The sequence below is a fragment of the Apaloderma vittatum genome, unplaced genomic scaffold (assembly GCF_000703405.1).
Source record: "Apaloderma vittatum isolate BGI_N311 unplaced genomic scaffold, ASM70340v1 scaffold5514, whole genome shotgun sequence".
Classification (NCBI taxonomy): Eukaryota; Metazoa; Chordata; class Aves; order Trogoniformes; family Trogonidae; genus Apaloderma; species Apaloderma vittatum.
The window spans coordinates 21,500-36,877 of NW_009714211.1; the positions used below are offsets into that span (position 1 = coordinate 21,500).

Below are 15,378 nucleotides of genomic sequence, written 5' to 3' on the forward strand. Positions count from 1 at the left end.
TGCCGCCGGAGCGGGACCCGCCATGAGGAGCTGCCGCCATTCTTCGCCTTTAGGAGGACTGGACCCGGCCCTGCCGCCACCGGACCCCTCTACCGGATCATCTCCAACGGAGCAGAATCTGCCACTCCAGGAGGACTTTAATTTGGATTTATTTGGACTTTTTTGTTTCCCAGGTCAGGTGTTCTGACTCTGTCGGGTTCTGGGATTATTTGTTTCTTGTTGTTTTCTTTTCTCTGTATCATTACCTTTGTAGTTTGCAATATTCTCAGTAAAGAACTGGTATTCCTATCCCCATATCTTTGTCTGAAAGCCCCATAATTTCAAAGGTATAGCAATTCGGAGGTGGGGGGTGGGGTTACACAGCTTTTCCCATCTCCCTTTTTCTTTATCATGCTCTGCACTCAGACCTGAAAAATTTCAGCCCCCTTTCAAGAATTAAATTCACCAATTCCCCAAATGACAGAATTTCTTACACACACACCCCTCCAGTCAGAAGCCTCATAGCATTCTCTTAAGTGACAATTCAGGCAGAGTCACTTAGCTCAGGAGAGCCTCAGCCTTCCTCTAGTGCCCCATCATATCTGAACACTTCTTCCTCTGGGCTGCAGTGACTCAGATCAGCTAGAAAACAGCCTCTGTCAGCCAGGTCTCTGCACTTAATTTACTTTTTTTGTTGAGCAAGTTGCTCACTGAGAGTAAAGGTTAATTCACAAATAGCCTGTCAAACTTAGGAGAAACCTGTTCCAAGGAGAAATTACAGGCTTAGTCTTATCACAGTTTGCTGCCATTTTTAACACATATACAATAACTTTGGTACAGAGATTAAAAAAATCAGCTATAGACATGCCAGAGGAGGCTTCTTTGTGTCTGTGTGGGTTGAGGCCCGCTGTCTGATATACCCAACCTTCTGCACAGAGGGCTGGTAGAGTGTCGCTGCAATTCTAATGAACAGTGGGAGGGGACTCCTCTTCCAGTCCTGACTTGAGTTTTGCTGTAGAGACCTGAGACCAGCTGTCTTTCATGCTGCCTAGTCTGCTGACAGTTTCACATGTGCTAGCTCTCCTTTCAGCTTGAAGGAAGAATGTCAGCAAAGAGGGGTTACTCAATAAGAAAAGATAAGATTGAAAGTGAGTCCAAACTGAAATGACTATATGTTTTAAAGGGCCCAGAAAATAAAATCAGTTTTAGCAGTAGGTTCTGATTCAAATCACAACAGAGAAGAATCAATGTGGGTTTTTTAAATCTTCCCTGAGCTCCAAAGTTTTCACATCATTCTTGGTCTACAGTTCATTCAAATAATGCTATAATACATAATTTTCTTCTTTTTCTTAGGAGTTCTTCATAAGAAATATTAGACCACAGAGGTAAACAGAGGCAAGGGAGGGCTTGGTCTGGGCTGACTTAATTTTAAAAGCTGTCACTCTTGACCTAGGGCTATACATGAGTGCATATTCTCTGTCAAAATCATTCCATCTGTGCGATTACAACTGTATTATGCTAAGAATGGATTAGTATGTGCTGTTTCAAGGCTGCAATCCGTTACATAATCTCAGGTTTCAAGGTGTTACCCAGATCTATCTGGAGACATCACCAGAAGCATATTAAAATATTCTGCAATCAGTAGAGTCATCTCCTAGTTCTCTGAGGTCTTCTGGACTAAGGTGCTCTTCTCCACCTCCTGGCATTGTGCATCACACACCACAGGTGCAATCTGCAGCACCTGGGCAGCTACTAGAACCAAGTCGTTGCACGCTCCTTTACCTTTCCACAAATATTCCAGCTTGTACAGCATGGACAATACTCCTGAACCTGGGTTTTTCCTCCGTCCTTTTGAGCATCATCCCCATTTGCCGCGTGAAGGTAGAAGCCAACCAGTCCCGGACCTCCGAGGGCACAGAGTCGGACTGAATGTCACTGAGCTCATCTTCTGTGTCCAATAAACGCCTAGAAGTGGAAGGAAAAAGATGGGTAAAACCCGACTCCCTTGGAGAGCATTGCAATGTTATTAAAAACCCCTTGAAACATAAATATATTCTAATTAAAGCAGCCGTTAAAAGTCTTCAGTTCATCAGCCCTAACAGAACACAATTGTACAAGTCTTCAACAGATTATTTATTCTCTTGTATACTTAAAATCCAGATTGTGAAACTCGCTACTAGGCCAACAAACAAGAAGTATCAGCCTTCTGAAGCACAACTACATAATCATGCACTGACTTTTCATCTTCAGCTTGTCCATATTCCTAACTTTTCCACCATTCAGAGCTCATTTATGGTCATGTCTAACTTCCCAGTTATTATCATACAGTCCTCTCCCATTCTGGTCATCTGAGGTGACTCTACAAGTGAATTTTGCATGGAGGAAACACGACATAACAAAGAGGTGAACTTCTCTGTAACATCTTATCAGCCTACCTCTATCATGACCTGGAGTAATTTTTTTTTTAATTTCAAAGACTTGATACAAATTAAAATATTTAACACTGTTCAAAAGGAATAGAGGAGTAGGAATTTAGAAACTTTCAGAAAAAGTAGGACACAATTATTATGAAAACATTTCTCCAAGATAATATATATTAAATTTCCATTTGCTTTTGATCTCCTCCCCTGCCCTAGGAAACTTAAAAGAAGATTTTAGACCAAGGATTGAATATATGTTATACACAGAGTACAATATTTTAATGATTAAAAATATACTGTCTGTGAGTATACTGTAATATACTGTTCTGGCTAGAACAACTTTCCCAACTGACATGCAAATTGCAATTTTGTGTCATTGGTAGTAGATATAAGAAGAGTGCTGACATCTGCAGTTAACTCACCTAGTTTCATCAATGTATACTGACTCAAGAACAGTCGCAGCATATTCCAAATTCTTCTTTAGGTCTACAACTGAAGCTTCCCCTCTTTCTAACTGCTTTACCAAAGATCGCAATCTAGAGAAAAAGAAAAAAAATCTGATTAGTAAAATGAGAAACTGGCTTGAGAGTGAGAGACAGTTCACAACTAGATCCAGCACGATACCTAGCATACATGATCAGCAGATGAAAACTCCCAGAAAACTACTAGGTTCTTTAAGACATGTAAAATAACAAGAAAAATCACTTTTCAAAGACCAGTCACAATGACACCAGGCAAATATCACATTATTTTTAGGCTCAAATAAGTCAGAGAGTTATGACTGTCCCCTACTCATATCAAAATAAGTTAAAGCAGAAATCACTCGAAATTTAACACAGGAGCTAAGAGAATGAAATTTTGTTCCAGCCATAAGAAAAAATAGCAACTTCTTGTGTAGTATCTGTTGAAAAATGTCAGCCATTTATGATGACTGGTGTACACATATGTAAAACTGTATTAAGAGTATATTTAGAAATAGTATCTCAGCAATACCATACAAGTTTAGGAAATGCTATGATTTTCATTAGATCAAGAGGTCACCTGTAGTCTATCCCATCTATGTTAAAGAGACTCATGAAAGTTTTTTTTAACAAGTTATTATTATTATCAGGAGGGGAATAGACTTTCTAAAAACAAAAATTGGTGCAGAAAATGTCTCCTGTGTCAAAGATAATATTTTTGTGCAAATTTCTTTTGTCTTCCTCTCCATTCTACATCCTGTGAGAAATTAGAAAAATGAAAGAAGGAAGGAAGAAGAGAAGAAAATGTGAAAGTGAAAAGTAAAATCTAAATATTTTAAACAATCTAAGAATATATGTGCTTATAATTAAAAGAAAATTATCACTCCTTTAAAAGAACATTGGGATAAAATTTCAACATATTAAAACATTTTTATTAGTATCTTCATCTTTGTTAAAGATCTATAAAATAAGCATTCAAATGTACAGTTAATAGTGTAACAGATATCTGAAGTTGTTAAGTTGTCCCATTCAAGATGCAAAAATGTAGAGGTCATATTATCTAAAATTTGTCTTCTGCTTAGGAGACTACCCTTCCTCAGCTTTTTCTACAGTCCATGGAGGAAAAAAACCTTCTGCTCAAGGTAATCTAGAGCTAAAGCCCCAAAGAGGTGCCTGCTCTCACTTTATTAACCATACTGAGAGCCCAACTTCCTGCAGTAGCCATGTGCAGGAAGTTCTTAAAAGGAAGTGAGTATCTGTATTCCCTTGCTTTCACAATGCCCCTGTGGCATCGGGGGTTTTAGGAGAAACCAGTTCTGCATGGGGCTGCACTTCATGGCAGAGGAACCCTCAGTGTGCCCGTGTGCTCTTTCCAGCTGGGTATCCTTCCCTCTCCTCCTTCCCCACATAAACAGTGAGGCTGTGGAGAAAAAAAAAATCATAAAAATATTGATTGTTCCTCTGGCTAGGTCATATAAATGCCACTCCTACTACAGTAGTACTGCCGACACACAACTACATATTCAGTTTCACATATAATCTGGGTCAATACGTGGATCATCCACCTCCAGAAGGATTAACTCATCTGCTGGTCAGATGAAAAATAACAAAAATTATTGTTCGGTACTTCATTCCTGATGTGAGAATGGAGATGGGAAGGCCGGTGATCTACAAATACACTGAACACAGGTCTTCTCATCTCTATAAGCCAGGTGGAGAGCATTCAACTATGCGAGCACGTTTCCCTCCAACCCTGGAATTCAGCTTGGGGAACTTATGAGCAACCTCAGCCCCACGGAAAAAGCAGCAGGGCTTGGTGCTCCCACAGCCCTCTTTTCTGTAACTGCACTGACACGTTGTGTTTGACAAGCAGAGCTAGGAAAGGTGCTCTTCCACCTTTCAGGTTGATTCCAACCATGGGCTGCACACATGGAAGATGAATTCAGCTTCTCCCCAGAGATGAACCATTGATCCCTCCCAGCCATTCCTAGCTTTTCTTCCCAATGCAGAAGAAAAAAATCAGAATAACTTTCATGTCCAAACAGCAAGCACTGGTTCATATGCCTCCACCCTCCTTCATCCCCTGTATGGGGAGTCCAAAGATGTGACTTCTTAACTAGTTAACAGGAACAGTGTTTGTACACAAGCCACAGGAGTTAATATTGCCGGAGAACATTATCTTTGGCTCTTCCTGACTTTTATTTCATTGATTTAAGTAGCTGGCAGCTCTATGTCCCAAGTCATTCAAAATTCATGTTCAATAATAGCACAGTGAGTAACAGTTGCTTCACGGCACCAACATTCATCATCAAAGAAGATTATGCAGAGTACTGGGTGCATCAATCACTTGGAAATACAGAAGTATAGTTATTATAATAAAACCTTGTCACAAGATCAGCCACTCTCAGGTGAAAAAAAAATTACTTTGTCTTACCATCCATTATCTATAACTATTTCTGATTAATTGAGTCACAGCAGCTGCTGCCAGTTACCTTTACTAAATAAAAGCCTAGTAATAGTTTGTCTCTTATGCATTCCACATATCTCTTTTTTTTTTTTTTGGTGAAATAGTCCTAAATGCAATCATAAAGGTAAGGCAAGACTGTCCCACTGAAGGACATCCAGGCAAATTTATTAGCTGAAATAAAATATCTATTTCAGGGTGGCTGAAGTAATTCTGGAATTCAATCCAACTCACCAAACCATTTTGACTGAAATAAAAACATTGCCACAAACTTTTAACATGTTTTATTTCTAGGAGTTTGTATTAAAGTAATGAAAGTAAGATGCTGACTTCCTGTCATCACCCTGTTGACTAGTCACTGCAGCGAATGAAGAAGGTTCAGTCACATTTACCATTTCACAGGAAAACACTGAGTCTGTCAGGCTACAGATTAAAAGAAACATACTGATATAATAATCAGTTTAAGGAATGCAGCTCATCATTTACTCTTATTGCAACTGTTTTGTAAGAGCAAGATGCTTTTTTCAACCGAAGCATGTTTTGTTCTAAAAAGTCCATTATAAACTGATCAAACTCTAAATTTTCATTGCTGCTTTTTTTTTTTCACCTCTTCCTTTCAAATGCAGAACTACAAATCTGCAAAGATCTGCCAGACCTAGTTCCACTGAAACCCATGGAGCCATTTGTTGGAGAAGCAGCCAATTCCCATGTATAAGGAGATCCCAGGTCAGAGGGGAGGTGTTAACCATTTCTAATATTAAGCTGTCTTAAGACCACGGCACATGCTGCAAATGAGCCAGGCTGTAGGACAGCCAAAAGTTTCTCAGATTACAGTCAATCAGCACAGCAGTTACAAAGAACTAGTTAGTCACACAATATTAGCTCTAAATCTAGTTGTTTAATTACATTAAGATACAGTTAATGTCTTTCTTAAGGAGATTTCCAAGGGAAGCCACTCCTCCAGTTTGCAAATTCTCTGTGAACATATGCCAAATATTAAGAAAAAGTCTGAGAGCCTTTGTTCTACTCACAGTTATCACACATTTTAGTCCCTGGAACAGTCGTTTAACTGCCCAGAGAAAAAGTCTAGTTGTGAGGAATATCATGCATTTCAACTTTCTCTGACTCCACGCAGAGCTCAAGTAGATGTAAAATCTTGAAAAAAGGGCCAGTTCCAGAATGTAGCCTCCCACATCGCCCTTCCAAGGAAAATATCTGTACGCACCCATTGTAAAAACCCTCTGAGAGCATCTGCAAACAATCCCACTGACTTAAGCAGAGCAATACATTTGTGCAAAGCAAGCGAGTTGGGTCCTCAGTGAAGGTGAAAGGTTATCCAAAGCATACGCTGTTCCACAGCCCTGTTCCTGCTCTTTTTAATGTTTCCCTAAAGTACTATCATAATATTCAGAGAGATAGAAAGCAAATGACCAGCTGAACACACTCCATAAGAGATGATTCTCTCGAGGTCATCCAGATGACTCTAAATCCAAATGGAGTAACAGGAAAAAGTGAAGTAGTTTTCAGTGGGTTCTTGAAATGTAAAATTTCTGAGCAACTGCTCCAAGCATTCTGCCTTCCATTATAAATAAAACAGTATCTGTGAACAAATATTTATCTCCTTAGCTAGAGGGCTTGCTTTTATGCTGTTGGTTTTTTTAAAAAATATAATTTAACATCACTGCAGAGAAGATTAACAGCACTGCAGTCTGGATACCAGTCAGCTTCAACTAACATGCAAAGCACAACCTAATGTCTGAATACGTGGGGCAAGTTCCTTCAACTGGTGGTGTAAAGCCTGCAAAGCTGCCTGGCTAGTCTCCCCATTTATTTTCAAAGCTTTATGAGTGTGATTCACCACATGTTTTCAAGAGTACAACTGAATCTTTTCCTCCAGGAATCATTCTCATACCATTGGGATGGCTGAGGAAAAAACTGCCCTGAATCATAGAATCATAGAATGGCCTAGGCTGGAAGGGACCTTAGAGATCATCTAGTCCAACCTCCCTGTCATGGACAGGGACGCCACCTCTCGACTAGACCAGACAACACATGGGGACAAGCAGGAATCAAACCCGCAACCTCAGTCTTGTCATTGATGTCAGCACCGCTGCTCAAACCACTGAGCTAACTGGCCCATATGAATGAATGCACATTAACAATTAAAAAAATAAGTAAATTCTATCATCATTAGAGATTACTAAGGATAGAATAATTATCCCTGCTTTATTCTTGATACTAACAGTTAAACAGTTTGATATTGACAACTGAACCTGACCAATATGTTGTTTCAACCATGGTAGCCTACTACTTGACAGGTGAGGTTTGTAGAAAGCAGAGATTTTTTTATTATATCTGGAACAAGATGACAAGCATTATCAGGGTTAAGTACTCTTGAGATTACGTTCTTTCATCAATTGGCACTAATTGCTTCAGTTCAAAAGCTATCCAGAGCCCCTGCTAAGCTCCATACAAGTTTCACTAAGGAATGCTGCAATGGGGAACCCTGGGATGAAGGGATTGCTATTTGGTCCCTTTTAACACTACTGAAGTTGGAAATCCCAGAGCTCAGGTCATAGACCAAAGGAATCATCTTTGATTCCCTCTTCTCCCATCTTTGATATGTTAGTCCTAAAAAACAGCTTGGTGGGAGAAAGGACTTGTATCCTAGACCAGAAAATCCTCATGAGCGGATTACCGGTCTGGGTTGCGAGTTCAAAATTTTCCTACAGGTGTGAATTGGAAGAAATAATTCGACATTTTTTGTCTCCCATCTGAGGAGGAGAAGCAGAAGGTAGATGTGGTCCATACCACACCGAAAAACGCTTTTGATTTATCTTTCTGCAAAATATGAAAATGTTCTGAAAAAACTTTAAGAGACTTGAGCAACATTGGAACTTTCCCAACCTTGTTAACAGTGACCCTGCTAGTGTTGCTTTCAGTGACACTAGCTAAAAAAAGTTACTGGCTTCCTGCTGCAATAACCCCGGAAAAGATGTGTCATTCTTGCTTCCTTTCAAAGATGTACGTAGTTCATACACACCAACAGAGAAAACCTTTTCATAATGCTAAATGTTCCACAACTCCGGCTATACATGAGAATGTTCCTTCTCAACTCTGTTGTGAGAGATTTCCTGATGCACCAGGTTTTTACCAGTGTACCAAGAACATATGGTACAAAACAGTTTCATACAGAGAACCAAATTTTATAGATATCTGTCAAAAATGGATGTATGTAGCAGCAAAACATCAGGTTTCATATCCTGAATGCTGGTTTCTTATCACAGGAGAGAATCTGTTTCCAGAGCTTTGGAATCAACTGTTACATTTTAAGTCAAAATTTCCTTAAGCAGATAATATCCCATTGCAGTTCCCAGTGTAGTTCTGACACTGCATTCCCTGAGCAGTTTGAGGGATCCCTGTAAATATAGAGGATTCTGTAGCACATTCTGTAAGAAATCAAGTTTGCTCTCGCAGCTTCTTTCTATTCTAGGGAAATAACTTTGTGCTGTTTAGTCATCTCCTTCAGTCTCATATGTCACCAACTTTCAACAGAAGTGGGATGTTCCAGTTGCATATTGGATAAGAATGTAAGCTGCCACATATATATAAGAAACTATTTCTAATAATGTTGCCATGATTAATGCTTAAATACACAAAACCTTCTCCAAAATACTGTCAGCATTACCTTCAGTATGAGATTGTATTCATGGTCCTGTTCATCACAGAGGATCGTGAGCAAAAACTGGCACACAATGAGATTGGTCCCAGTTACAATAAGGTCTTTCACAAGTTTTATGCAGACAATTAGGCATTAGCAGGGAATGCTTTCAGCAAATCCTTGTCACTCTAACTCTGGGGGCAGGAATAAACGGCACCTTCTGCTATCAGTCTGTGTTTATGTGGCTTTTGTTAGTCAGATTACTCTTCTGTAAGGAAAACCCAAGAGAATGATCTCAAAGACAAAGCATTTGTGTTAGCATTCTCGTGATAGCCAGCTGAAACGGCTTTTTAAAAAAATAAAATAAATAAATTCAACCACAGGCTTTAGAAATTAACAAAATAATCAGAAGTAAACCTGATTGTGTAAGTGCCAGCCTCGGTTTACACACAGAAAAATACCAAGGGTCACTCCTACAGGCTGGAAAGACAAACACCCGCTGAACTGAAAGACAAAACCCTGCCTTCCCATCTACATCACATTCCTTATGCTCCTCTGGAAAACCACTATCATTACTGTAGGAAACTCATGACAAGTCTCAGAAACTTATGTTCACTGTGCTGTGAACTGTATTTCTATTCAAGAATCGCTAAACAGAAATAGGTGCGCACCTGCTCTCTCACGGTAATGCACAAACTCAATAAACCTGATATTACAGGGGCATATCTGAGTTAAAGAGCATGCATGCAGGCCAGGGACATGTTTCAGTCAGGGACAGATGCCTCTGGTTTGCACAGCAGACCCTCAGATGCTCTGTTCAAATAATAGGTTGGTGGGAGGGGTACAGTACACATGGAAAATAATCTGGGAGCTCACCATGTCTTTTCACAACAGTCAGCAGATGTGATTCATTCCAGTCTGGCACATCATGTGTGAACCACTGAGGCAAAGACACAATCTAGAAAGTCAGTGTCACCAGTAAGTAATCCTCAAAGCACAACTAAAAATAGAGTAACTGGTAGCCTGTGACCCAATGCATTTATATTAGACTGTATAGTTATCTTCTGTCACTGCTTTTTGTATATAAAAATGTGAGTGATGACATCCAAAGAGAAAAAAACTTGTTTGCAAGGAGCAATAACTGAAACACAGAGCACTGATACACTGGCATTTTTCAACAGAAAAAATTGCAAGTTATTTCCCAAGTAATTGCCTTCCTCTTGTTTCCTGAAATATCCTTCTTTCTTTGAATAATTAAAAAAAATACAAATTGAAGTAATCAATTAATTTTGTACTATTTAGAAGTATGAAAATGCAGCAATGATGAGTTTATTTGCCTTGGCAGGATGGTGAATGGATTCTTTTGACCTGAGGTCAAATAGGCTTTTTGCCACATTAGTCAACTATGAGTGAAATCATACAGAGTTTACATTTTCACTTCACAGTCATAAATTCCTTCATGGTTATTACATGAAGGGAAGTCCTGTGTCCAAAACATTAGCAAACTTTGGGTTACTGGAGGATTTCAATAAAACAGCAGCCTAAGCAATTCCTCAGCACCAAGTCCTGTTAATTATCCTTGTCTCCATCTCTCGCTACTGAAACCTTCTAAAGGGTGTGCTCTCCTCTCATGTGCAAACACCTTCCCCTTTCATGGCTTCCAAACTTTAGGAACTAAGTCACAAAATATAAGCAGTAAAAAAATCTAAATGTTGATCCTAGCATCTTTGGTGATGAGGTCATTAGAAGTTTTAGTCATAGCTCTTTTTTCATTCAAGTCAATCACATCACCTAGCACTAAGCTTTTACAGAATCATAGAATCATTTAGGTTGGAAAAGAGTTTTCAGATCATCAAGTCCAACTGTTAAATCAGGCACATGGATGCTCATGGAAGTCATTGGAGATGGAGAGCCAGGATGAACCACCTTCAAAAGCTGCCTGTCATACATTTCCTCAGGAAAGAGCACACTGCCTTTTGGTGTGCCCTCCTTCCCCAACTCATGACAGAATGAGCTTAAAGCAGCCACGGTGGTGTCAGACAGCTAAGATGCAGTGAGATGACTCTTTCCACTGAATAAATTGAGAGCTGAACGAGGGTATATTTCAGATGTAGGAGAGAAAGAAAGGCTTCTATATTCTATTTTCACAGCAAGTCATCTTCTAACTAGTGTTACCCAAAACAAGCTTTCCTTTAGGCAGACTTCTTCTTTTTGGGATGCTAGCATGAATTATCTTTTTGAGGAAACAGTAGGATCAATGAAAGACAGCATATAAAGTCTTGCAAAATTAAGCTTTTCCAAATCATTGGTTCCTTTTTAAAAAAAAACAACACAACAACAATCTCAGTTATAACATGTCAACCACAAATCTAATAATTTTTAATTTGCATTTTTAAAAATAGGTTCCTGAAATGAACCATTTAAATTTGCATTTGAAGCAGCTAACACATACTATGAGTTTAGTGTTGATGCATCCAGTGATGCAATCCTCTTTGTATTATATAGACAGAAATTTTTTTCTTTGAAACCATAATTATCACATTTTGGGGTCCTTGAACAAGGCCATTCTTCCAAATGATGCTAGCAGATTGCTTTTTTCAGATCTGAATGTCAGAGCTCCAGCTTTTTACTCAATGCTTACCACAGAGATCGGGGGTGAGGGGGAGCAGGGGGAAGGGGGGAAGTTCAACAGAGAAATTTAAAGTATTTCATTGTAACCCTAGTTCTCCCCCCCTCCTCTTACCATTAAAATATCCATAGACAGAAAGTCTACAATTATTAATTTCAGTTCCTAAAGCCAATTATATTTCAGAGCAGCATTTAGGAACCCATAGGGCAGTTAGGCAAGTGAAGATCAGAGTCCACACGCAGCATGAAGTTCAGGCAGGAATACGTCCCTGTCTGGTCTTCACAAGTGCCCAGTAAGCAAAGGCAGAAGTGGTTCCCAGGCTGCTTCCTTTCAGACCCCCTTCAGCCACCAGCACCGCCCGAGACCCAGACGAAGACTGCATCTTCCTCACATCCCATCAGCTACGGCAAGAGATAGGCACAGATCAATGCCAAATTCCCACATGACCTCAAGGCACATTGCTGGCTTTGGGTTTGGCAAATTTCTGCTTACTCTAATGGACTCCAGAGTTTCTCTAGATCCATAAGGCAGCTGCATGCTCCTGAAGAAATCATCACTGACCCTACTAGAGACAGGCCAGCTGATGCCTGGATTTATAAAGCATTTTCTCATGAATTTTAATTTTTGCTGTGATCAGAGGTAACTCATTGATAAAACATTTGAGACTTCGTTTTATTCTAAATTAGCATAAATAGTAAATACTCAGATTTCTGGTTAAAAACTTCATCCATTTCCATTATATTTAGAGGCTTATACCTTTCCTGGGTAGACTGTGGATATCCAGGCACTGAGGCTTTTAGATACACCTAATATGTGGATCCTCACCTTTAATTTCCATTAAAGACAACATAATTACCAGGAATATTACAAAGCTAATCGATTGACATTATTTACGCAGCTGATTCAGTGGTCTAAAAACCAGAAAAATTAGCTCAGTCAGTACTAAAATTTTACTTATCACCATATTAAATCTCTGCTATGCACTTTTTGTAGCCTGAAGAAATCACTAAAAGTTCAGGAGTTCACCATACTGCTCTGGTAATATTAGCACGTGCATTTGTTAGCTCAGATACTTAATGTGCCTTTTCTCATTATACAATTTACCCTTTCAACAAATATTTTTAAAAACAAGCTGTTGTTCTTCAAAAGCCCACAAAGTTTGCATTAAACTGCAAAATCATTTCTCTCTTGGCAGCTGCAAGCTGGCCAGGATATACCTCTACAAAACAAGCCCATTCTTGCTACCCTCAATTATCTTTGTTTTGAGGAAAGCAGTCCCAAAGTCGGTGGCCGACATTCATTTGTCTTTTGCTAAAGACTGGAAAACCACAGCCATTGCCACATCTAGCGGAACATGATGAAGGTGTTGAGCTACATATTTGTCATACCAGAAATTTTTGACAACCTGGGTACTACCAGGAGAACCATCATCTTTGCAGGGAAATGGCAGGAAGAGGCAATTACAAAATGAAAGCTGGAGGCTGCCAAGCCACAAATTGTAAAAAAATTAGTTCAGATAGGGTCCTAGTCATGTTTTTATGGAATGCAAAAGATTCCAAATGGTTCTCCACACAGGATCTTTACTGACACCCTGGTAGTCTGGACTTTGCACTGCAGACTGCTTCCTTGTCTACCTTAATTACTACCCTGGCTAATGGATCCAGGTGTACTGTGGCCAGCAGCTTTTCAAACCTGTACGTTTGCTAATATGCACAGGAACTGGAGTTACCCCAAAATCACAATCTGGCCACTGCAACATTGATGGTTAAATTAAGTTCAGGTGAATTTTCTGAACCATGCTCATTACTCCAAGACTAAACAACTTATTTAGAGATGAACCTGAAAAGGCTATGCAAGCAACCCACAAAAGTCCACTCTAAGAACATATTGTATACTTTTGCTTGGTAGAAGCTCAACTCCTTGATTTAACTGCAATAACTCACCTCTCCTTTACTAGCCATAAAAGAGTGAGAATGGCAGCTCCAGCTGGTAAAAATTACCATTTGCACATATTATGGGAAAATCTCAAGATTCCATTAAATACATATTCAGAAAACTGATAGGTCAAAAATGCAATTAGCAAGATTTTGAGACCATGCTTGGGAAATGACCTCTTGGGGAAAAAAGAAACTTTTGAAACTGATGGCTTGCTCATTGTACTACAAAATAGATTAGCAGGTAGAAACAAAGTAATGCAGAGTTTGCACTAAAAATTGTGAAAATAAAGTTGTGTGTAGCTGACAAAATGGTAAATTGTAGGAAACACTTTTCATTCATGGCTGTTTCATGCAAGAAGAAAAAAAATTAACTGAGATCTGCACACACTCACTGGAACATAAAGCACTTCAAAACCGTATCTTTGAAATAACCCAAGGAAAGAAAGAGGAGCAGCACTAAAGATGTCTCTGAATGAGAGAAAGATGCAACAAAGAACAACAGGAAAACTAAAAATCAGTTATTAAAACAAACTTATGCGTTTTAATATCATGTTTACAAAGGCATATGTCTCCCATCTCTATTCCCTGCATGCCAGAGTGCCATCAGGCTGCGGGTACCCACAGACCCATTAGCTTTGCTTTCTTGCCAGAGAGGACCTGAACACTTCAGCTGTACCCATCACTGCAACACCCAAATGCCCTCCTGCCTCAGGCTCTGACTGATGGAAGTATCAACTCCCAAGTGATCCTTTTGCAGACAAATGTGTTCTTATTTTTTCTTGGTAAGTTTTCATTCCTCCAATATTGCTAAGCAGGCAAATACATATGGATCAGCTTGAATTCTTGGCACCAATACGATCCTGTTTCTGCCTATCTATCCCTTTCCTTCCTATTTTTCTCCCTCACCCTTAGTTTTGGCTCCACCATGGCTAGTGGAAATTTCACTAGCGTCATCACAGTGATTTGTTTGCTTGACCTTCCTGAAGCCTATTTCTGCATTATAATGTCAATAAGATTGCAGAACAACATCAATAATGCAAAATGGGACAAACAGATACTGAAGCTGTCCAAAGCTGCTCTATTTTCCCATCTGCTTCCTTAAGTGAGATAGCACTTAGATGGCCATGGATGCTGAGAAGTGCTCTCTAGCTAAAAAGCTTCTGAGGATCTTCTGTCCAGTAACAGTTTCACAAATACTGTGTCAAACGGCAACAGCATGGCAGACCAGAGGAAAAAGAAGAGATGTTATCAGGACAGCCAGTTGTTTCAAAACAATTATGATGAGCATAACACTGAAGAATTTTGTGCAAGTTACTAACTTATCAAAGATCATTTTAATCTTCATTTAATAGACCAAACCTTTTGAAGGCATATCCAGCCTGCCTTTTTCCCTGTTTTGTCCAATTTATGCTGCCAGTAGTCATCATTCCAACCTCTCCTGCCACACCACATGCTAAGCATGCCAACCCATAAACACTTTAAGCTAGAGGTGGTGGATCTGAATGTGATTCATGCATTTACGGTTTTTCAGTAAGGTTTGCACGAGCATCTGGAATGATGTTTACAAATTCTGCCCCACTGTAAAACACAGAAGGCAAAGCTAGAGCTCAAGATACACAGTGTCTCTCTGTATTTGATTTGCACAATAAACTCCTCCAACTTAATGTGAACACTGAAAATATCTCATCTACATTTGTGGCAAACCAGAATGCAAGACACCCTAATTAAGTCAACACTTACCTCAATGAGGTAATTAGTCAAGCACTGGTTAAATGCAGCGATATTGATATTAATCACAGGCTCAAGATCAGTGCATCCCAACAGGTA

The 15,378-nt window shown here is 39.4% G+C and overlaps 1 protein-coding gene across 1 annotated transcript in view; it reads right to left on the bottom strand.

The window, feature by feature from the left end:
• The window catches only part of LOC104273337 (calcium/calmodulin-dependent 3',5'-cyclic nucleotide phosphodiesterase 1C), a gene marked incomplete at both ends in the record, with an annotated part of 20,118 nt that extends 17,183 nt beyond the window's left edge, over positions 1–2,935 (bottom strand). The window contains 2 exons of the mRNA XM_009868647.1: positions 1,762–1,944; positions 2,822–2,935. Coding sequence (XP_009866949.1) covers positions 1,762–1,944; positions 2,822–2,935 — 297 coding nt within the window. The remainder of the gene's footprint in view (positions 1–1,761; positions 1,945–2,821) is intronic.
• Positions 2,936–15,378: the final 12,443 nt, after the last annotated feature.